Source organism: Tinamus guttatus, unplaced genomic scaffold (assembly GCF_059628265.1).
Source record: "Tinamus guttatus ecotype Peru unplaced genomic scaffold, ASM5962826v1 Tinamus_guttatus_pri_ptg000451l, whole genome shotgun sequence".
Lineage (NCBI taxonomy): Eukaryota > Metazoa > Chordata > Aves > Tinamiformes > Tinamidae > Tinamus > Tinamus guttatus.
Window position 1 is genome coordinate 1,761,276 of NW_028288985.1, and position 23,357 is coordinate 1,784,632.

At 34.2% G+C, this 23,357-nt stretch overlaps 1 protein-coding gene across 1 annotated transcript in view; it reads right to left on the reverse strand.

The window, feature by feature from the left end:
* Positions 1 to 1,059: 1,059 nt before the first annotated feature.
* DNAH12 (dynein axonemal heavy chain 12) overlaps positions 1,060 to 23,357 on the reverse strand; it is a 57,739-nt gene continuing 35,441 nt past the window's right edge. The window contains exons 47-73 of the mRNA XM_088532053.1: positions 22,821 to 22,901; positions 21,587 to 21,763; positions 20,657 to 20,788; positions 20,080 to 20,169; positions 18,525 to 18,665; positions 18,172 to 18,413; positions 17,672 to 17,819; positions 17,261 to 17,406; positions 16,098 to 16,312; positions 15,081 to 15,273; positions 14,060 to 14,252; positions 13,113 to 13,285; positions 12,026 to 12,166; positions 10,937 to 11,095; positions 9,745 to 9,889; positions 8,815 to 8,965; positions 8,297 to 8,550; positions 7,620 to 7,760; positions 6,848 to 6,985; positions 6,322 to 6,555; positions 5,696 to 5,884; positions 5,086 to 5,189; positions 4,435 to 4,639; positions 4,115 to 4,252; positions 3,602 to 3,693; positions 2,490 to 2,557; positions 1,060 to 1,412 (exon numbers count right to left, since the gene is read on the reverse strand). Coding sequence (XP_088388179.1) covers positions 1,222 to 1,412; positions 2,490 to 2,557; positions 3,602 to 3,693; positions 4,115 to 4,252; positions 4,435 to 4,639; positions 5,086 to 5,189; positions 5,696 to 5,884; positions 6,322 to 6,555; positions 6,848 to 6,985; positions 7,620 to 7,760; positions 8,297 to 8,550; positions 8,815 to 8,965; positions 9,745 to 9,889; positions 10,937 to 11,095; positions 12,026 to 12,166; positions 13,113 to 13,285; positions 14,060 to 14,252; positions 15,081 to 15,273; positions 16,098 to 16,312; positions 17,261 to 17,406; positions 17,672 to 17,819; positions 18,172 to 18,413; positions 18,525 to 18,665; positions 20,080 to 20,169; positions 20,657 to 20,788; positions 21,587 to 21,763; positions 22,821 to 22,901 — 4,281 coding nt within the window. The 3' untranslated portion in view covers positions 1,060 to 1,221. The remainder of the gene's footprint in view (positions 1,413 to 2,489; positions 2,558 to 3,601; positions 3,694 to 4,114; positions 4,253 to 4,434; positions 4,640 to 5,085; positions 5,190 to 5,695; positions 5,885 to 6,321; positions 6,556 to 6,847; positions 6,986 to 7,619; positions 7,761 to 8,296; positions 8,551 to 8,814; positions 8,966 to 9,744; positions 9,890 to 10,936; positions 11,096 to 12,025; positions 12,167 to 13,112; positions 13,286 to 14,059; positions 14,253 to 15,080; positions 15,274 to 16,097; positions 16,313 to 17,260; positions 17,407 to 17,671; positions 17,820 to 18,171; positions 18,414 to 18,524; positions 18,666 to 20,079; positions 20,170 to 20,656; positions 20,789 to 21,586; positions 21,764 to 22,820; positions 22,902 to 23,357) is intronic.

The window sequence follows — 23,357 nt, forward strand, 5'->3', positions numbered from 1 at the left end:
TTAATAGCTCACTAAAAATACCCGATCATAAGATACTCTGGGACTTTCTCCATGTTTCTTGCATATAGGTTAGTTATGTTTGATAATCTGACCTGACAAACAGTGTCAGCAAAAGAAAGAATGAAAAGTTCATTTTCTTGGTAAAACACTCAAGTTGAAATATTTGGAAAGAAAACTTAAGATCTATAACCATTAACAATATACTCGTGGAAAGAAAATTCTAGTCATTTTGTAAGAGAATCAGGTAAAGCAGCCATCATTTGTAGCTGCCTTAAAGAGTAAGGCCATGTATAAAGAAAACAATAAAAATAAAAGCAAATAGACAAGAAATCAAGAAAGCAATCTTATTTAAAGGAAAACATGATGACTTACTGTCTAATTGCAATTTTCATGTTAACATAAATAGAAAAGCAAACTACAGATCAACAGAGATTTTATCCAAGACAAAACACAATTCAGAAAGGAAAAAGAGACATGTGCTTCAAACTGTTCTAGGTGTAATGCACAATAATCATTCAGAAATGAAATGAAGGACATGAGGCCTAATTATAATGGCAAAGGTAGGAGCTCCGTGGAGCAATGGAGCAACAAACATTTTACAGCAAGTTGCCACAAGGGAGATTACAATCATTTCTTCATGGAAACCATTTGGAAATAAAAAAAAAAAAAACAAAGACACAAACAATAAAAGCTTACAAAAATCTGTATAGCAAAGCAAATCCTGAAAAGATGAAAGTTCTGAGCAAACAATATATATGGAAATACTTTCTATAGACAGACAACTTCTGAAGATGTTCACTGTTGCTTTGACAGACTATAGACAATATATGAAAAATCCCCAAACCTACTACCCACCAGCTTTCCTCTCACATGATTCAGGACTCCCAATTCTTCAACAACTTATTAAATGTAATGTAACACAGAGAGTACACAAAATTTTCATTCTCCATTATGATATATTTGTGATATTCAAGTATAGATGAAATTGATGTTTACACATGAATAGTGTTACAAAAGACTATAACCTAGTTGTATCTTTTATACATTGCAAAAGGGAAAACAACTGAGAAACGGCAAAATACTGGCAATCAGATTTGCATGCTTTCTTTTTACATAAAAAGCATGTCAACCTGCCTTTTTGACACAGTATGCTACCCTTCCTCTGGTAGGGAATGAAGAAAATAAAGAATATGGTGAAGTTTGTATCTGAATTGTCCAAAGTCAGTCATCCAGCTGGCAGAGCAATGCAACCCCACGCTTGATCCAATGCTGAACTGGTTTATCCGTGTCCAGAGTTAAGGCAATAACAAAATTAGTAGAATGTCCGGTAGTAGATAACACTCCTTTACGCTCGCTTGTCTTGTATAGAGGACAAACATAGGCATTAGACTTTTTTATGTCTGATTTTGCAGCTTTAAAAGAAAACAAAAGAATACATTACTGCAGATATCTGAAATAATAGAAATCTAATCTACACACAGGCATTAAATATTTACAGTAACATTCTTAAAGCTAAATAAAAATTAAGAATTGTTTTGTATGTAACAAAGAAATTACATTTTTTTAGGCAAAATAACCTACCTTTAAATAAGCTAACAAATGTAGAGTAATTAAACTACAATTTGCTTTCGGCACTCAATGTCAATTTGTGATTCAATCAGTTTCATAATCATACAGAGTTATATTCAACTCTGAATAGTTATATAATTGAAATGTATTGCTGGATCAGGATTCCCACAAAATGTTAAAAGAATGTCTTTAAACTATAATGTTTCCACGGAAATTCTGACCAAGCACCAAAAAAAACAGCCAAGATGCAAGGACACAACTACACAGAAAAAAATAAATATATATATATGCCTTGATTGTTTGCATGCAACTTGGAAAGGCTTAAATCATGCATGTATGAAAACAAATTCATCTAATGGCAACAGAAGGCACAGGCAGAAAAAGTGAAAGCTTTGCAGAACCACCTATTAGTTACTTACATATAAATTTCAACAGTTACAGTAGGAAATCCTGCTTAAATGATTAAATAAAAAATATTGTTCCAGATCAAAGAAAATAGTATTATAGAAAACATTTTGTGGATACCATAGGGAACTAGTAGTAACAAAAGATAATCTGAGCAAACCTTGTTAAATCATGTGAGGTAAAACACTGAGCAAGTCAATTCAAAATTCTCAATCTGAGTAGAGCAAAGAATTCATAAACATGTGCTGCCTACACTAACCAAAATTAACTTTTATTTGAAAAGCAGGCTGGGAAGCAACTAATCTTACTTTAAAAATGCTCATCTTTAAAAATGTTCATCAGTACTAAATCAATCTAGCAAGCATGATTTTTAAGTCAAAAGTCAGGTGCATGTGAATTTTGTGCACTTTTTGAGTATTTCAGTGAGGGACCGGAGTCTTAGTTTTCTGTAACAGTGAAATTCATTGTTGAGATTTCTTGTTGAATAGCTCACACTTTAGAGTAATTTTACTTACTTGGTTTTATCCAGATGATTGGCATCACATCAAAGAGACATTTGGGATACTGTTCAGCTAACATGCCTCTGGTGAAAGAAAGCAACAAAGCAGTTATTTTTGGCTTGATGTATAACCAAGCCAAGGGAGAGAAAAAAAAAAGGGGCGGGGAGAGGTGAGTTTAGAAGTAAAATTATGTGTTTTTTCTTCCTTTTTCTTTTTTCTCATAAAGGAAACAGTATTTTATTTGGTATGAAATTACTTTCATCTAGCAATATGATATTTCCTTGAAGTACTTGTAAGAAAAGCAAAGGAAGAGAGGGACTGCAGTTATCAAAGTTGTAGGCTAGAAAAAAGCTTTTTCCATCTAACAGTGGATTTGAATTTCTTGTTCCAACATATAAGTGGTTATCCACAAGAATAGCATCATTGCAGGGGAGACCTCCCAATACTCACTTCACACTCACTTTAGGATGCCTATATCTTAGTCATTAAACAATGGCAGATACCTCAAAAACAGAATTGAAGAATAGTTGAATAAACAGCTAAAACACTATAAATCAACTCTTGACTGTCCTGTGTGACCCAGGGATAATTTACACAAGTGTTCTCCATACAGAATAAACACTAGAAAATGGCCTGGATGATTATAGCAAGAGGATGTCAGAGCTCCATAGTTACTTACTAGTTTGGACAGAGACCCCTGCTCATCAATCAAAATGTTATCTAAAATTTTATTATATATTTTTTAAAATTTAATACAATTTTAAATATTAGAAGATGTAATTTTAAAACAAAATTAACCTTCTGGATAAAAATGATTTGACAAAAAGCCTACTCTAAAAAAAGTCTAGTCTTTTTAAGATAACTCAGAGTAGACAGCAAAAAATTCAGCATTCCAGAATTACTCATTACTTTGAAAGCATGTTGCAAGTTAGCACAATCCAAAGTTTCTAGAACAACAACACTTAAAAGATTTACTGCTTTGTTTTCTTACTTTTAGCCCACCAGAAGGAGGAAAATATTCAAAAGAAGTTTATTGAAATGGTAAGAAAGGTGAAAACATTTAAACAAATCTTGCATAAGTACTTGAGAAACCTTTCAAAACTTTAGTAAAATACTTTAGTACTGACTTGGTCCTGTCCCAGCGAGCTCCATCTAAAAACAATCCATGGACATAAACACCATCTTCTGGTGCAGTATCAGAGGTATCCTGGGGAATAACCTACAAGAAATAATAAGCGCTTCACGTTATTAAGATTTCTTAGCAGTTTGTTTTCTGAATTATTATGCCAATAGCCAATCTTCAGAGGATCATTCCAAAATAAGAATTAAGTAGTAATGATGTCTTTTCAGCACTAATTTTACACAAAATTGCCTTTTGTGGGTTTGTTAGTTACCTTTATTTTAGGTTATAAAATAAGACTTTATTGGCATAGGCAAATAACTCCTATATAAGCTGTTCTCTAAGCCCCAATGATAAAAGTCTTTCAATATATTTTTTATAGATGTTACTTAATATGCCTACACTATTAAAGAATTAAACGCACGACTTTAGATTGCAGCATCAGAATTAACTTATTCCATCTCACTGTAGTATCAGGGCCCTGATAAAAAAAAAATACACATTTATAATATATTCATACCTGAAATTCGTATCCCAGAAGGTCAATAGGGATTGTGTACTTCCTAGCATAGTTTTGCATAGCTCCAGTTAAAAAAGCTTGAGTAAAATAGAATCCTGACAGCCAAAAAACCATGGGCTTCCCTAATTCATACCAATCCTAGGAAGAGGGAAATAAATTTTTAAGTAATTGTAGAAGAAACAACTGGCATATTCTTCTCATTTTCAGAATATCTGACAACATCTATCATTCATTTTCCAAGCACTTTTTCAACATAAAGAAGAATAAATCATATAAAAAAGTAGATTAAGTTGCTGGTGGCACTGGCCCTTGTACATTACCTGCAAGAATTTCAGCCTTGCTAGAAAATCTAGGATATAGCTGCCTAATGGCTTCAGGCTTGGGTACGAACGCTTAGCCCAATTCTCAGGAACTTTTCCAATAAGCAGACTGCCACAGAGAGCCTCCAGTTCAGAATCCATGACCACCAATCCTTTAATGGCTTTCTTCAGGTTAGTCAATGTGACACGGATAGTCCGTATTAAACTAGAGTAAAAAAAAAATACATATATACTGATATTATATATAAGAATTCTTGCAACATGTGCCTGATTTGTAAGATTCCACATCCTCACTGGAAAAAAAAAGAAAAATGCATTATGGAAGAATATAAAAGATAATTGAAGAAAAAGAAGCTGAATGATAAAAAGAATAAAGTCATAGCAAACAGAGAAGCAGCAGCTTAGAATTATTTCCATTATCTTTCCATTATATTTTTCTCTCCCTGTTTATTTTACCATCAGATCATTTTTCCTAAAATCCATCCTACATTCTGTCTTTCAAAAGGGGAAGCCTGGTGCCAGAACTGCAGATATCATTGCATACAACAAGAGTAGCATGAAACAAACCATAAAATATTCCCCAAAACCATTCACAATCAACGGTATGATTACAGGAACATTCAATAATATTAATAATAATAACTCTCTTACTTGTTAAATCTCTCCATTTCTTGTACCAGCACAGTGTTCATACTTTCTTCATATCTCACAGGGTATTTAACTAGGGAACCTTCAATGTCAAAATCATTTGGAAGCTGCAGATGAAAACATAGGTAGAAATGATTCCATATAACAATAATATATGAATACTACAATAAAAGAAACAGATGCAAAAAGCTGCAGAATAATACACACCAATAAACCTTCTGATGACTAGCTCATCAGCACAGCATTTAGTATTTTAATCCACACCTTTCTTTTTTTCAAAAAGATCCACCTAGATTTTTTGATACCATGTAAAATTATAAATGCATTTCAATTTTGTTAATTGTAACATTGTTCATATGAATTAACTGCTCTTCCAAGTTTTGCTTGTTCTGTTTTCTCTCCCTGTCTCCTGATTGGTACCTATTTAGCAAAACTTCACTCAACCCACATAGAGCTGTGGCCTCCCACAGCCGGAGTTCTTACTTTCAGGCTGGACTGAAGTCCTCCCACTTTCACCTGATATGAAGCAAATATTACAGTGTAAACTTGGGTTACAGAATATCTATTTTATGAAAAAGATATATTTGAGTCATTTGTACACTACATACCATACCTTGCTGAGAATATCTTCCGCAATTTCATAAAGAGTGCTGTCACCACCTCCAGAAGAACCTCCCTGAGTGCCTCCTCCTTGTGTTAAGAGCAAAGATTCAAAGAGGATCTTTGTTTGCTGAAGATCTTTTGAAATATCAACATTTTCATGCAAACCAAATATCTCTGGTTGCTGACTAAAAGGAAGATTCTAGGGCAAAAGGCAATAAAATACCTGCATTAAATAAAGCAGCACACTAATCAGATTACAAGACTTAAGAAGCTGAGTGAAAATTTACCATTGACTTCAGCTGAAAATAAGGATTGCAAAATATGCATATAGTATTACTGGCTAGAGAGCTGCCAACTCATTCACCACAAGTCACTTCTAAGAAATTCTCTATTATATATACTAGGTGTTTCTATCTACTTACTGTTTCCCTTTACTTCCCAGAAACATATGCTGGATCATGACAAGTCAATACCAGATATTAGGCAGGAAGCTAAGCACTCAATGAAAAAGTACTGGAAAACTATCACTTTTAATGCAAAGAAGCCTGAGTTTTTTTTTTTGTCGTTGTTGTTTTTTTTTTTCCTTCTTAGTATATCATCATTATAGTAGTACAAAAGTTTGATTTTTTTTTTTACCTTAATAAATTCAATGTAGTCCTCATATGTGCCTTTTGGGGGAGCATAGTAATTACCACTGGGAGAAAAAGTATAACGAGGATTTTCAATTATATCTGGATTATAGAAGTCATCCAGCATTGTCAGTAGTAAACGTCTGTCCCAGTCATCCGTCACTCGACCTCCATAGTTACACTCACCAGTTAGGTAAGATACAGCCTCAAATGGAACATGGCTATATTCATTTATGAATAGCTGAAATAGAAAGCACTTAGCTTTAGGGCAAGAGAATAGTCTTGGTCTTCTTTAATTAGCAGCATAAACATAAAATTCCTTTTTCTAAGCAAAAAAAACCAATAATTTATGTATAACATGGTTAATATTTCTCTGCTTTGTGGCTGAAGTCATAGAAACTTGCTTAAAATTCCGTGATTATTTGATATCACTTAAGCACATTGCTAACTATGTACACTTAAAATTATCAACCTGTTTTTCCTGTGGTGAGAATGAAAGGGTTTGTAAGATCAGTGCTGACAGACAATTTTACCTGCAACTGTCTAATGCTGATTCGCAAGTCTGATTCATTAAATCCATAGGGTATATTCCAACCAAGAGGTCCAAATTTTCTTCTCTCCTGAACGAGAGCATGGAAAAAGCAAACTCCAAAGAGCAATTTCTCCCATACCTTTGAAGAAATAAAAAGGATCTTAAATTGACCCATATGCTTGTGTTATTCTGTAATTTGGACAAGAGAGCAAAAGCATTTGATAACTATGCAATAGCATTTTGCAGTACGAATGCATACAACTATTTGGTATGCAGTGACTATTCGACTTGTGAACAAATATGCACATATTCACCACCTAGAAGCATACTCAGCAGGATTCTCAAGCACTATTTGACAAAGTCGGTCTCTCCTTCCATATTCAAATAGCATATGATATTTATTTTTAAATTATATTTTTAAATTATATGGATATATATAACTAGCTGATATGTGTGCTGCTGTTTGGAAAGGCATCGTTCTGCCCTTCAGTTCTCAAAGTCTGACGGGTCTGCCTGATGCACGACTGTTATGGGTTTAGGTTATACAGAGTGTGAGGCTTTCCCATTTTATGTGGCTTAATAAAGTCCAAGAGATAATTTTACCTAGTACCACAAGAAATTACCCGACAGAGTCATTCTCTATGAAATATTTTGATGGCTGCAAAACTTAAACACATGACTATAGTGAAAACTAAATTATAATATTCAATGGACAGAAATCAGTATGACTGTTAAGACACATGCATAAAACTGTCAAAAGATAAGCTACTTACCAGCTCTTTTTCAGGACACCCACAGAAGAAAGAAGGATCAGAAATAGGATCAGAAAGAAATGACTGAAGTAGGTTTAACCGGAGACCAGTTGGAGGTTCATTTGTCATCTTTACTCCATTCTGCAGAATGGTTACTGGAAACTAGAAATAATAAATAGATTCAGAAAGTGTGCAAGAATTGATACATTACAGTAATATTCAGCTATACTATATTTGTTATATTAACAATTATCTTTAAAGAAATCAAATTTTAAGCTCAATAACTTTTAAAAAATACTCAAGACCAATAAGAAAGCAAAGCGTTCCTTTAAAATGTAAATTTATTTATATTTTAAAATATTTTCTGGACATTCAACACCTAAATAATATGTACACAGCTAAATTAATTTCTTGAAATAGTCATGTTGTCCATCAGTTTTATTCCACATAAGTTCATGACTGTGTGTACTGAAGAATGCAGTTCTATTCACTCATGTCAAAATATTAAAGAGGCATTTTGATATAGTTATGTTTATAATTATTTTAAGGTCCTTTCTTGACTAAGTTATCTTTTCGCCAGCCTTAAACATTTTAGGTAAGTTCTGAACTATCAGTTCATCCATGGATATGACATTTTTTGTTAAAATTTTACTGATTTTTTATTTCCATGGAATACAAACGTTTGGTAATACATGTACCTTTGGTGAAGGGTAGCTAGTAAGCCAAAGTCTGAAGAATGGATGGCAGTTTTCACTGCTAAACTCTTCACATATTTTCTCTAGCATTGGCATCCAGGAGACAGCTAAATGACAGTTTTGTAAACAAACCCACGTTCCTTCTTCCATTCCTTCCTGAATCAGTTTTGTAGCTATGGGTCCCTGTCCTTGTCCTAATGATATGGACTGAAACTTATTTCCAGCCATCTTTTTGTCGTTTGCAAACTTCAGGAGACCTTGAATAGAAAATACATATATATATTATTCTTTTACTAGAACCTACATACCAGATGGTATATCTGATGTACAGTGTAAAACTTAGTTTAAAAAACTGTTACCATTTTATTATGCAACACAAGTTTCAACAGTCTTGATATGGGTGCATTCAAATTTTACTTGCACAAGTGCAAAATCATCCCCATTGTGTATACCAGGGGGAATGCAGATCCCTAGTCTGAAAAGCTATGCCAGGCCTTTGCTTCTTTCTGTTTTATACTTACTGGACATGGGATCTGCTCCTGGAGATAGCACAAATATTAATGGAATTGTGGAATTTGAATCTGAGTAACTTTTTGCCAGATCAAATGGTGGTGGCTCTACAAATTTCTTTCCCAGTTTATCAGTTACAAATGTTGTTATAGCTGGACCAATCTGGTAAAAATAAATACAAACCAGTAACATAAAATTAAACATAGCTGTGTATCTCATAACATCTTTAGCATATACTGTATTCCAAATCACTTCCTGAGCAAAATGTCTAAAGACACCTCTCTGCTTTGCATGGATTTGAGACTAGCCTTTCTGCATGCTCTAGAAACAAAAGATTTCCAGCATATATGTTATATTTTTTCAAATTAAATACCTTATACAAAAAACACTAAATGACAGAGCCGGGAAGGATAACTGCTGAACTGTAAGACTTTAATTCAGTCTTTAGCTAATCTGTAGTTCCATATTTCTCCTTGGAATTAATTAAAAAGTAATTACTTTAATATTTACTAGTGAGCAAATACAATTGCTAGGATACTGTTAATCCTAGTGCTGACTGTCTACAATATGTAATTTGTTGAATACATCAAAGGCAGTGTTTTAAAAGTTCTCTTTGGCTGCTCTAATGAACACAATCTCTCTTTGCCTTGTAATTCTTGTTAGGCAAGCGCATGTTACTGGATACCCTGGCTACTACATCCTAATCATGCATGCGTGGTGTGCACCAAAGGCTGAATAAACATGCATGAGCACTCTAAGCACTCAGCTGATGTCTGTGGTGTTTGAGTTGCCCATGTGGAAAATAGAATATAATTTATTTTCTGAAAAAAAGAGTTCTGAAGAACAGATTAGTTATTTTAACAGCTAGATGAAACTATGCTATGGATAGTTTGGAAGAGATACAGAAGAGTCTACAAATACATGGTAATGTATCATTTTACCTTGTCTGGTCTTAAGCACCGAAGAATTATCATCTTTTGCAAATCATTTAATGTACTACTGAATATTTTTGGTAATGGAAAACTTTGTGGCTCTTTGCTGTCATAGATTTTTTGCCACTCGCCTGTATTTTCAGACACATGACTCCTAGAAAAAAAAGCACTTGCAATTACCGTAAATGCCTAGATTCCAGTTTTTCATGTTTTCCAAAAAAGTTAGTTAAGTTGTAATGTTCTATATACTGCAATCAGTACAATCCTACAGCTGCATTAATGTTTAGAGAAGCTTCTCTGTGCTGGCTCCTCTCCCGCTATGCTGGCGCAGACGTATGCAGCTTCATCTGAATGGTTGTGACCTGATAATAAGTTCTGCCTACTCTGGCAGCCAGCTCTGCTTTGACCTTGGTGGCTTCTTAGATCTGAGGTAGCATGTGAAGTTTCTGCTTCCCATATTTTGGAAAAAATCCATTTGTCATGTGAAGAATCATGAAGAAATTCAACCAAGGAAAAATCCCCTATTATTTTCCTCTGTTCAACATTAGCAGTTTATGTTCCTCTGATACAGGACATCTCTTAGACTACCAATTCTGGATTACCATCTACATCACTACCAAAACTGTAATGGGCAAGAAACTCAAAACAAACAAAGACAAATTTCTTCTGTCAGAACAGAAGAAATTACAGGTACTGCCACAGTGGCTTCAGAATTGAGGGTTAAAGATTACTGAAAAATTGTACAAAGTTCTCCTGATTTCAGGATATTAGATTTCAGCAGAAAAAAGAAATCTTCCTACAGAGCTGCAATAAAACTTGGTTACATGTAACTCCTTCCTTGCCCTCCATTAATCCCCTTGAACACATTCTTTTTCTACCATGGAGGTATTCTCCAAAACAAGTGTGTGACCCATTCCATAAACATAAATACATTAGGTATTCAATGCCTGGATTAATTTAGGAAAATATTTTAATTAAATCTTAATTACTGTGCTTAAGTTTTGACCTAAGTGGAGCAACCCAAGAATATGATGAAAACAAAGAGTTTCTAAAAATGAATTGCAGTTTTCTGTACTGGAAATATGAATACTGTGTTGGTATTCTGGCAAGATTTTGAAAATGTATAGCAAATATTTCTGCATGTTACACATACTTTAGTCAAAACTGATTATGGCCATTTAATAACAACATTTCACTATACCTCAGTCCTTTAAAAGCTGGGATTTCATTTGCACGACATAATTCATCCCAGCTCTTATCTGGTAGCCAAGATGGGTCTGGGTTCTTGTATTGATTCTTGAGACCTACACCCCCAGTTAATAAGAACATAAACTCTTGACGTTCTATTTCATTCTTTGCCCTAAATTAAAAAGACAGACAATATCCACTTATAGATGCACAATTCTTACATAATATAAAGAGTTGTTTTAAAGGAATTATATTTCACTGACATTTAATAATACTTTTACTTCAGTTACAGTTGAGTCCAGATCGCAGTACTCTACACAATTAAAAAACTGCATAGTAAAAAACGATCAAAGCATTTTAAAGACAAACTGTATACATTTGATTATTATGTGCTATTATTCCTGATTCTTAAAGGCTTTATAGAAAATGTGTGTTCTGGGCCTTAGAAATAGTAGCCTCACAAACTGGCTCCAGAAGATGGCCGATTTACAGATGTAACTAAGTACTAAAAATATGCACATTTTAGTTATGATCACGCAGTTTTGAACTCATCTTTCCTCTCACAACATACGCGCACAAAATTACCAAAAAATGCAAAAACAAAAATCAGGAAGAAACTAAAAAGAATAAACAAAAGACAGAAAGTGATATCGCATGAAACAGGTAGAATACAGGGGAAGAAAAGGAAATAGAGAGAGAGAGGCCCAGAAGTTGGCATGGCACATGGTCTTAGAAACTGTCCTTGCCACTGTGTAGCATTATCCAGTCCCTTTAAAGAGATTCATGAAGATGCAAAAGAACTTTTCCTTTTTATCTTGTATCAATGACAAAGCCATTGATTTAAATAAGCATAGAAACATACTCCTTATAATGTGCACAAAGGCTATATTAGCCACACATGCACCCACATACAGCATATGCACCCACATACTCACTTGTAAATCACATGTAAACATTATCAGTATTAAAAATAACAAAAAAAAAAATCCAAACCTTATCTGAAAGGCAAATCAACACATGAACATGTCCTTTCAACAATGTTTTTTCCAAGATAAAAATCACTTATCTCCATTACTAAGAGATTTCAGAAAAATGAACTTACATTAGAAGATTACAGCATAATAAAAAGGAAAAGAGCAGCTTATCCTTTTCAAACAGTGATCGACACACATTGCAATACAAGTTGTATGTGAAGTGGTCAGTTAGGTAACGAAGGCGCTTCTCCAAAATTTTGGATTTATTACTAAAAGAAAAAGTGAGAAACTGAGACTTTATATTGAGTGACTTAGAGTAAGTTAAGAAATGTAAATCTTTTTTTCTGAAAGTTTCTGAAGGAATAACATTAGGATAATGTTATCCTAATGGATCAGGGGCCTGGAACATCTGCCCTGTGAGAAAGAGGCTGAGGGAGCTGGGCCTGTTCAGCCTGGAGAAGAGAAGGTTGAGAGGGGACCTGAGCAGTGTCTGTAAGTACCTCAAGGGAGGCAGTGAGGAGGATGGTGCTGGCCTCTTTTCACTGGTGGCCGCCTACAGAACCAGAGGAAACGGCCACAAACTGAAGCATCAAAAGTTCCACAGGAACTTGAAAAATTTCTTGACAGTGAGGGTGACAGAGCACTGGAACAGGCTGCCCAGAGAGGTTGTGGAGTCTCCTTCTCTGGAGATCTTCAAAACCCACCTGGACGCAGTCCTGTGCCACGTGCTCTAGGTGACCCTGTGTGTACAGGGGGGACTAGACGACCTCTAGAGGTCCCTTCCAACCCTAAGCATTCTGTGATTCTATGATTTCCCCAAATTTTCAAATATACTCAATGCTCTAAAGTTCTTTTGGAAGTCCCAAGCAAAATGACAAACCAAAATCAATCTGCAATTGTTAGGTGCCAGCACTTCCAGTGCTCATAATGGAGCCTAGTTCAGAACCAGACTTTAAGCTTCCTAAAACTAACATTCTTAAATATGTAAATAAGCAAAATCAAGCATCCTCTAGTACATATTTACAATTCATTATTCACCCAAAGTGAAGAAAGTATATTTTTCATTAAAAAGTTACATTTTGTTTAAAAATTCACATTTAAAGGGAGCTGAGAGTAAAGCAGTTTAAATACATCAACAAGAAAAAAAAATGAAGAAATTGTTCAGAAAAATAAAATGAAAAACATCTTATTTTACATCAGAAATACTGTACTTACCTATCATGAATAGAGATGATGAAGAGATTAACAAACCAGATAAGGGAGTACTGGTACATGGGATCAATATTTGCCAGGTCTGCAATACTAAAGAACAGCACTGACGAGTGCTTTGCTATAGGTCGGTAGCCTTCTCGAGATTCAGCTATTTTAAGTTCTGTTTTCTCTGCAATCTAAATGTCAGTAATAATTTCAGAAGAGGTTAGTTTAAAGAAGAGTTTTCGATATTTTCTTTGTACAAAATACATTACTATTTAATAACATTATTAGAATACTTCTATATAGCACAGTCACAGTAGGTGATTCCTATACTGATAAAGGAGCACTTGACCTTAATGAATTACTGTCTAATCTATTTGTCTACACTGGAGGAGACAACGGTCAAAAATAAACAAAAAGGAAGAGCAGTTTGGATGCATCATTTGGCATCATCTATCTAAACATCTGCAATATTTATAAATACTTGTAATTTCAAAATGCTTATGTATTTATGCACTAGTAATTCCACTATAAGTCTACAGCAAATATTTTTTTTCCTCCTAATGACTTTAGGTGATATTTTGCACATCAAGCATAACAAAAGAGTTGTCCGAACTCATTTGTTTTCCTTTGCATGCCTATACAAGTCAGACAGAGTACAGCTGATTCCTGAATATTACTTTTGTTGGTTTTAAAAATTGGACTCTTCCTTCACCTTAGTATAAGTTTAATGTTATCTTAACTCCAGAATTTATTACTTTTTACTTAGTGCTTACAAATAGACACACATTCTTTAAAATCTGTTAATTAAAGACTAAATAAATATCAGTTGAGTTTCCAGAAAGATCTGAATCATATTTCCTTCCATATTTCACAAGTACAGAATTCCGACTTTGTGCTTTGTCCTTCAGCTAGCAACAAATCTCACCATTTGATTTCTACATATTGTTAAGTCTAATGCTCCTTACGTGCTGTTTTTTTGTGATCTCATTAGCCATTATTTTAGCAGAATCTAAGACTGTGATAGCAGTCTCGTCTTCCAGAATATTCCCTTCAGACGACTGTAAGGTTTCTAAAATTTTCTTCTCAATTTCTTTTAGATGCTTTTTATTGGCTGCAGATTGAAGGATGAGAGAATTTCTTTCCTCTTCTAATTCTGGTCTAATAAAGAAAGAAAGAAAAAAAAGAAAACAAACAAACAAAAAAACCCAACACACACACATTCCCTCATATTCCAGTGATTATAAAAGAAATCTATGAATATAATTCCTTCTTCTGACAACTAGTATTTGTGAATATTCAGGTTAAATGAATTTTTGCTATTCAGCACATACTTATATCCCTCAGCATAAATTTCTTCATACAGCTTCATTTCAATATTTGGAAATCATGACATAAACTTTAAGATGCTAGTATATTACAAAGGTCAGGGCATCTTAGTTTTCTTTTACTTCATTTTTAGTGTGGAGAGAAAAAAAAAACAAAACATAAGTTTATTGTTGGAAACACTTTTCACCAAAAAGAATTTCGCACTAGTGCATGCAACACAGAAAGTACTTCACTGCACTTCTAGGAAGGTTCAGATGGGCCATATGATCAATTTTTTCTTCACAGAAAATAAAAACTAAAGTCTCATAATTCATCATGTATATCTGACAACTCAGTCAAATTAGAATATTACAATAATGATTTCAATTATAATAATAATATCAATAATATTCAGGGAGCATTACGAACTATTGACAGAACATGAGCTATTTTAATGCAACCTTTGCAAACTCTTAAACATGAGACATCGTTTCATTTGTATTTAAGTACCAGCAAGTTCTTAGATATGACAACTAGAAAATCAATGTTTTTATTGCTGCCACTGAGCAACACTTAAAACAAGTACCATACGCTTGGCTTTACAATAAATTCATCTCTCATTTACTTGCAAAGATGCTAGAAAATCTTTTAAAAGGCCATTTACCATAAACAGAGACTTACCTCTCCTTTGCCACAACAATACCCAGCAACTGATCTTCAAGTCCCTCTGGTGTTATCATAAAATTGAGTAAGGAAACTTTTGTAGCCAGTTCTGGCAGATAATGTGGATTTCTCAGTTTTGTGGTAATAAAAAATTTGAAATCATTGGAATACTCAATAATGGCCTCACCAAGCCGGATACAATCCATGCCTCCTAATGTTGAGAAATATTAAGAAAAATTTATATTTTTTACAGAAACACTTTTCTGATTAATTAGAAGCTTTATTCGCAAGCAATAATTGAGTCAATCCAATTTCTGTCATGATTGCAGTTTGCATAAACGATACTGGAGAAGGTAACAGAGAATTGAGAAATTCTCTGGAAGGAGTTCTGGAAATTCTTTCTAGGAAAGAGTTATAGACTCCTTCCTATCTTCCTATGAAAAACTACATTAATTAAAAAAGGGGGAGGGGATTTTTTCCCTTGAACTTCCTCTCTTGAGTATGACAAGTGGAAATGATAAACTATTTAAGAAGGAATGAAAATATAGTTGCATAGCTTTACACTTTTTTTCTCTTTTTTTCTCCCCTTTCCCAAAAGAAGAAGTTGAAAATCAAATTTATAGACATTTGGCAAATTGTAGAGAAGCACAAAAAAAACTCGCCTTACGCAAAATGGCATGAGAGCTTCTTTGATTTCAGCAAAAATCACAGTAAATTGTTAGTAATACGTTAAATACTTGAAAGTTGAAAATAGACCAATAAAATATATTCAATTTAATTAGAAATTTTCCCTTGCAAATGTCAATATTACTGTTTCAACTCCTGTAGCACATGGTAAATGTTTCACTAAAAGCCCTATTCTACAAAATTAGTGAACCTTACTAAAATAATATAAGGCTCAAGGCTATTGAGCCTAATCCCCTAATCACCAGTAGCAGTAAATCAGAAAGTAGGAAGAAAAATAGACAAGATCATAGAGCATTAGACAAACATTCATGTAATCTGTTTCCTGGGTTCAAAGGAATTACAATGTACCTTGTTTAAAAGTCTGTTTAAGTAGCAGAGGTTCAAGTGATGGGTCTAGTTCTTCTCCAACATTTTCTAGCAGAAGTGGAGTTCCAAACTGTATGCAGTTCTCCAGGGTTCTCATATAATCTGTATCAGTGACCTTGATAACATTCAGGTGGTTTTCTTTCTCAAAATTCTTGATCCATTTATTTGCTTGACCTTGAGGATCAATCATTAATGGCCTAAAACATATAAGACAGAATTTTCTCAGAGCTTGCAAGAATTCTGCAAATTTTTCAATTCTTTAAAACTATTTCTAGGTCAGGCTGTCAAGTAAAGAAATGACATAGCTTGATGTAAAGCTGATGTCAATGATTACCTTATTTTTAAGATCAAAAAGCAACAAAGCCAACATGCCCTAGATGTATCTGTTGGAGCAGTTGGACTAGATAATCTCTGGAGGTCCCTTCCAACCTTAAGCATTCTGTGATTCTGTGATCTCACAGCTAAAATCAAGCCTTAAGGAATGCAAACATTACTACGAAGTTTTACAATCTAATAGTCCTACTGAGTGTAGATGATTTGTAGTCAGCTATCTCAAGCTTTCACATTATGTAATAGACATCATCATCATCAGCTTTGGTTAGCATTAAAAAATGTTAATGCTCTTAAAGATCTTAGAACGATCTTATAGAGATGTGAATTTCACAGACGGTACATAAAACATAAGAAAAGGTCACCTGACAGGCTTATAATGGTACAAAATAGCCTGCAGTGGTCTGTAGCATCTGTAAGCTGAAATGTACAAAGTGTGAATCTTATCACAAAACACTGAAACCATAATGAATTCTAAAAATATTTACATTTTCTGTTAGCCAGTAAAGTGGCATCCAGGTACAATATTTAAAAACAAAACCAAACAAACCAAAAAAAGGAACTATCCAGGAGCTTTGTAGCTACCGAAAGGTAAACTTTCAACAGCCACATAACTAAGCCTATCAAGTGTTACTCCCTCTTGAATCAACCACAGGACTGGTAACAGACTCCTGCCTCTATTGCTGCTTTCAGTTACATTGCCTCTACATATTTAGTTTGCAGGGTTTTTGGGTTTTTTTTTTGGTTTTTTTTTGATTGTTTTTGCTTTTAGGTGAGATCTCCTTCAGATTAGATAATTGAACTTTGTTACTTACCAACGCCTTGAATTGTCAACAATAACCCCATTGTCTACAGAGAACATGTCAGTTGGTAAACCAGCAATATTCCAAGCTCTTATTTTTATTGGGTCACCAAGAGTGTTACTCAAAGAGAAATTCTCAGAACAAGGAATATTTTTCTCCTGGGGAGGTGGGAGGGTGGAAAGAGAGAGAAGAGAAACCCATTAACTTTTATTCCTTGTTTCTTAAGTTTCCTTGTTTCTTAATATCTTTTATTAAATTGCACTTTAATCCAATGCAAAAGCATTAATTTCCTTTTAACACTTCGGGTGTTCTGACTCACATTAGGTGGCCTTTTGCAGATCACTGAGAGGGGGAGAAAAACAAAACAAAACAAAACTCCCCAAATGTAAACATCACTAGCTAAATTTAAGATAACTTTCTAACCTTGCACAGTTTGCTCCAGTCTTTGATACATTCTTGTCGAAAGCCAGCAGTAAAAGCTCCCAGATATGCTATCACACCAGCTGATATCAGAACATCTCCTGTCAAATTATCGTAAGTGTTTTGAAGATCATTTGCAGCATTATTCCATCTATGGTGAGCAGAAGACAGAGCAAAACAGTGCTAACCATTTGCATTTACAGCATTAACAGCATATACCAATCATTTTTGTTGTTCTTTAAATACTGGTTTCAGTATCCCCCAGTATAATACTGGGGAGAGTAGCATCATGCTTAGCTCTTTTGTTCTCAGTTAGAAGAGATTCTCTATAATTTTCCCAGTACTTCTGCCCATATTTTTACATTACAAATAACTAGATAATTTGGAACCTTTTGGAGGTTCACAATATTACAGTCCTCAATGTCACAACACTTAAACAGAAACACAGCAATAAAGGCTCCAGCTCTACAACGGGTGCAATATAATAGAACTTTTTTTCTGACCTTGATTTCTCTCCACCAAGACCTCCAATCAACTTCTCTGCTCTTTCCAGCTTTTTAGCACACAGATCAACCTGAAATTCTAAACGAGCCTTTTCTTCGGTTTTCTCAATAAAAGTTTGTTCCAAAGCAGCCAAATGATTTTCCACCGCTGCAAGTTCATCTCGTTTCTGATTCAAGAGGGCCAGTGTCTCCGCTAAGGACTGTTGTGCCTCTCTTAAACGGGCTTTCTTTGGTGCAACCACCTATTCAATTACAACCAATACACAAATGCATTTATTATTTAGCGCCTAGGGAGAACAAAACAAGCAAAGGAAAATTATAGAAGTCCTGAGGAAGTAGGAGCAAAAACATACCTTTGAAACCTTGTCATACACTTCCATGGCCATAATCCATTTACATAAGCCTTCTGCAGCTGAGGATGCTTTAGCCACCTTTGGTGGATCGAACTCAGGATTAGTCAGGTATTCAGCCCGAATCTTCTGCATGACAGATGCCTGGATAACAAAATCATTATAGTTCAAAGCTTTTCTATAGCAAATTTTTGCTGCTGACACTTAAGCTTATACAGATTGTCCTTTCTCTCTACACTGAACCAATGAAATAGTAAAGAACTACTTGGTAGTAACTCTGCCAGAATACACTTCTCATTTGCTTCTTTTGCTTTTCCTATCATTTTTGTTGTCCTTCCTGCCTTACCAATCCTATTTATTTTTATTCTTCAATCAGGCATTTGGCATTGTCTTACAAGTGCTAAGCAAATCACAGTAATTTGGAAGCCTTAATTTACACTGCTCATTCTTGCAAAACATGCTACTTTACTTTTTTCCCCCTCAAGAGAGAATTGCTGGATATCGTTATAGAAAATGTATTTTGCTAAAGACAAACAAGATCTGAATGAACTACACTGCATGTACCTATATTTTTGGACCATTTTTGTAAGAGGCAAAGTATATGAAGTTTTTACTGCATTTGGCAAACTACAAGAATCATGTACTCTGTAAGATTTTTGGGGAGAGAGAAGATCACATTTTAAAGCTAAGTACTACATGCCTGGAGGTAATGTACATCATCCAGCATACCTAGCAAAATATTTTCCACTTTGTCAGCATTCATTCAATCCAAAGAATACACTATAATCAGACTTTAGTAAGAGGACCAACGTGCTTTGTTAAAAAACGAAGTTTATTATGTCAAAGTAAATGATCTACAGAAGCTAACACACACACACATGCAAAAAGACAGTGCAGAAGGGCTGGAGAGGGATTATATATACAGAAAAAAATATAGCTCTTTGAACAACTCAGTAGACTTCAGAAATGCTTAGTCAAAAGATGTTATGGATACTGAAAAGTTACATGAGCTTAAGAAAAGCAAAGTTACAGAAAACTAATAAATACACGGAAACTATTGCTAATTTCGGAAACCTTCACTTAAATTTGAGGAGGATGGGAAAATATCTGTAGAACGATCGTTTATGCTTATGATGTTCCTACTCTTCCCGAGGCACCTGCTTATGGCCATTTTGGACATAACATACTGAACAAGACAGACAATGAGATGGGTACATCAGGTTCGAAATTAGATACATTCTGTGCACAGAAAGACATCTCATTCAAACACAAGGCAGTCTGTATAGAACCCTCAAGAGAATTGTCCAAAAAGAAGGAAAAACCTTCTGAAATGCCACTTCCAAGGATCACCCCAAGGCAATTTGATTCTTTTGCTATGGCTATATCCATCCTGGCTAGAGGCATCTACAAACTTGTAAAGATCCTTGGCTGTAACAGACAATGACAAGTTTGGGGTAAATGTGATCAGTGATATAGTATTTTCTAATTTTTTATTTTTGAAGGAAGATTTATATATGGTAAAAAAAAAAAATCACAGAAAAATTAAACGAATCCTTACTGGAATGTTGTCCTTGTCATATTCTTTCAAATCCTTCAAGAAATTCATGTCACCAAGCAGTTTCTTGCTAGGACCCCAGTAATCCAAAATCTGCAAGACACAATAGGAAATAATTTTTCAAACCTTGAAATAAACAACAATAATAAAAAAGTCAAACATTTTCCAATAAACTCTTGCATATTTAAAGACATGAAGTCTGCTTGAGACATCAAAAAATAGACAGAGAAGGGCAGACCAAGTATTTTCCCTCAAAATAAAACAAAACAGTGACTCAGTGAAGAGTTATCTCCATGTACAAGTTAAACACATGAAATGAGTTCTCCTTGCATGTTCCAGAACACCAAATTAAGCTGGATTGCTGCAGATAGTTAGGGACTATCCTGAACCAGGTTGCCGCGCCGTTTGAATTGCAACACTGGATCCTGAGGATGTTTAAGGCATATAGATTTTAATGAGAAAATGGTCACAGGCTGTAAATATGTGCCAGCTCTACTAGACCTTAGGTGTATTGTGTTTATTGAACTCTTCTATATTGAGAAGAACATGAATTACACTTTTATTTGAAATTCTTTCTCACCTTGCCTCCAGTCCCTAAAGGATCTGGAATTTTTTCAGGTTTTATGTCTTTCATGACACAGACAGCAGCCATCACAAGTTTGACACCAGATGGAGGATTTTTCATCGATTTGACAATTGTTATATCAGAAGGCTGAAATAAAAGTCAAATTTAAAAAAATAAATATACAGATTTATGACAAATGTTATACCTTTCTCATCCTAGTAAGATAAATGTACTAACAGCAAAATGAAGGAAAAGGAAAAAAAGGAAAAGCAAAATAAAAGTATTTGAATATAGTGATTTTTATTTGCAATATTAAGGATGTTTCGAAACATCCATCAATTTATTCTATTAAAGGGAAATAAAAATGAAGAAAATGCCAGTAACTAAATTAAAGATTAAGTAAAAATATATTTGAAAATATAGGTCATAAGATTTTTTTTGATTCACTTTTGCATGAGCCACCTAAAAAATCTCATATACTTCATGACGCTTCCTATACAATTCCTGTCTGACCTTCTCAGCACTATTTCCTTCAGATCCTAAGCTATGATTAGAATGAAACCTTTAACCCAAAGATCCTGACAATTCTTAGCCATAAACACATAACCATGGTAAGCTTAGGGTAGACTACTGATGATTATCTGAAAGAGGAAATTCAGATGATATTGTTGCTAGTAACTTTGGGTATTGATTATTCCTCCCCCCCACGAGGCTTTTCTGCAAATAAGCAAAATTTTAAATGCATTAAAAAAATTTGTATTCTGAGTACACTACGAGGAAACCTACTGAAACATGATTGCATAGATATTGTACCTCCTTTTTCAAAAAATAGAGAAGTTGGAGCATTTCAATTTTTTTTTTATTTTAATGCATTCTTCCCAAAAATGTATGAATGCCATAACATTAAATAATTATTTAAAATGATAAAACTTTGAATTAGCTCACCTTCAAAGTGTCAAGAGCAGCAAGTGCAGCCTCCAGGGCTGGAATTGCCTCTGCTAGGTCACTCTCACATTCATTTTTCAGTGTCTGAGCTTCTTCAGCTTTTTCTGTAGCAATCTCTTCATCTACTTTTACAGTTTTTCTTTTTTGTTCTACTTCTGCAGATTCTACTTCTATCATCTACAGGAAATACATTGGTGAGCTCCCTATTGAGTGGCGAATTATTAATTCAACTGAAATCATCAGGTTTAATGGTCGAAATACTATGAAATTCTTCCATTTTCTCTTCATATTTTTCACCATTTCAGAATTTTCTTGTCTTTTCAGTTTATGCTAAGGAGAAAACTGTTTCTTAGCATAACATATCATGATAATGAAGCTTTAAAAGCGAGTGCATTGCATGAAATCTGACTACTGTCAATAAAAGCTATTTAAAGGAACTTTAAAGTTCAAGAGGTGGGAAATTAACTATTCATGCATTCAGGTTGTAATATACTACAACCTACTAAAAATATATTAGCTTTTATTAAGTTTTGCAGCCTCCTTTCTCCTTGCAGCTGGTAAAAAGTAACACAATTAAATTCCTATTAATTGATAAGTCAACTATTCATTCAAATATTCCCTCTTATGCTCTATACAAGTAGAGGTGTCTAGTCTCCCTAGAGCTTATCCTGTGATGAAATAACAACATAGTGAACAAGTGTATTTTCTCAAGTTGTAATTCTGAGACTGGTTCCTGAAATCCCACTGAGTTTCTACCAAATTACTCTTTCCTAGGATCCTTTTAAAATTCTCTCAGAAACCCTATCCAACCACTGTTAGAATAAATGTTCCTCTAATATCCTGTAGCATGGAGCTTAGGCAAGGACTGCATATCGACAGTAACTCAGATAAAAAAAAAATATATATATATATATATATATAATATATATGATTTTCTTCCAATTCAATGAGTATATGCATAAACTTCTTCAGATTACACCATACATTGCAAGTATAAGTAAAAAGAAGGAAGTGCAAAATCCTCAGCTCAGCTCTTATTTTCCTCACACAGCAGCAACTTTACGGAGTCATACGCTTGAGAACCTGTCTACAGCCAGCTACGATTCCAAAGAAGTCAAATTCAGTGTACTAGTAAGATTTCTGATTCAAAGCTAAGTAGTATCAAGATAAAAATATGGCTCAGCAGGCTACACATACATTTAAAAGGCAAGATTTTGTATTTGTGTAACTTTACCTTCATCATGTTCGCATTATCCAACTTAGCTTCTTCCAGTTTGGGCTGCAGCTGAACTAATTCCTGTTTCATCTCACCAACCTAGATACAGATGCATATACACACATACGCAAAAGAATCAGAGAAGATTCTGAATTCCCAAGTAACTTGCCACAAATTTTGTAAGGCCAAGATTCTACTGAATGACTAATTTATTAACAGAAGGCAACAATGTTTGCTTTCCTATCAAAACATTGCAGAGATACTTATTTTTTCCTCACTTCTACAATCTGTAATTTAAATAATCACATTCCTTTATACTCAAATGTAAACTATTTCAAAAAAGGAAGCTCTATTTCTGTACTGCTTAGCAATGGGGCCCATGGCCTCTACCACAACGGCTTAATAAATAATGACTATAGGAAGTAGAAGCACAAACATATTTATTACAGTATTATCATTTCAAGACTAACCTAAGCAGATAGGCAATTTACTTGATACTAAAATCAAACAAATTATTATGCATAAAAGACAAAAATTATACTCCAACAAAAGAGA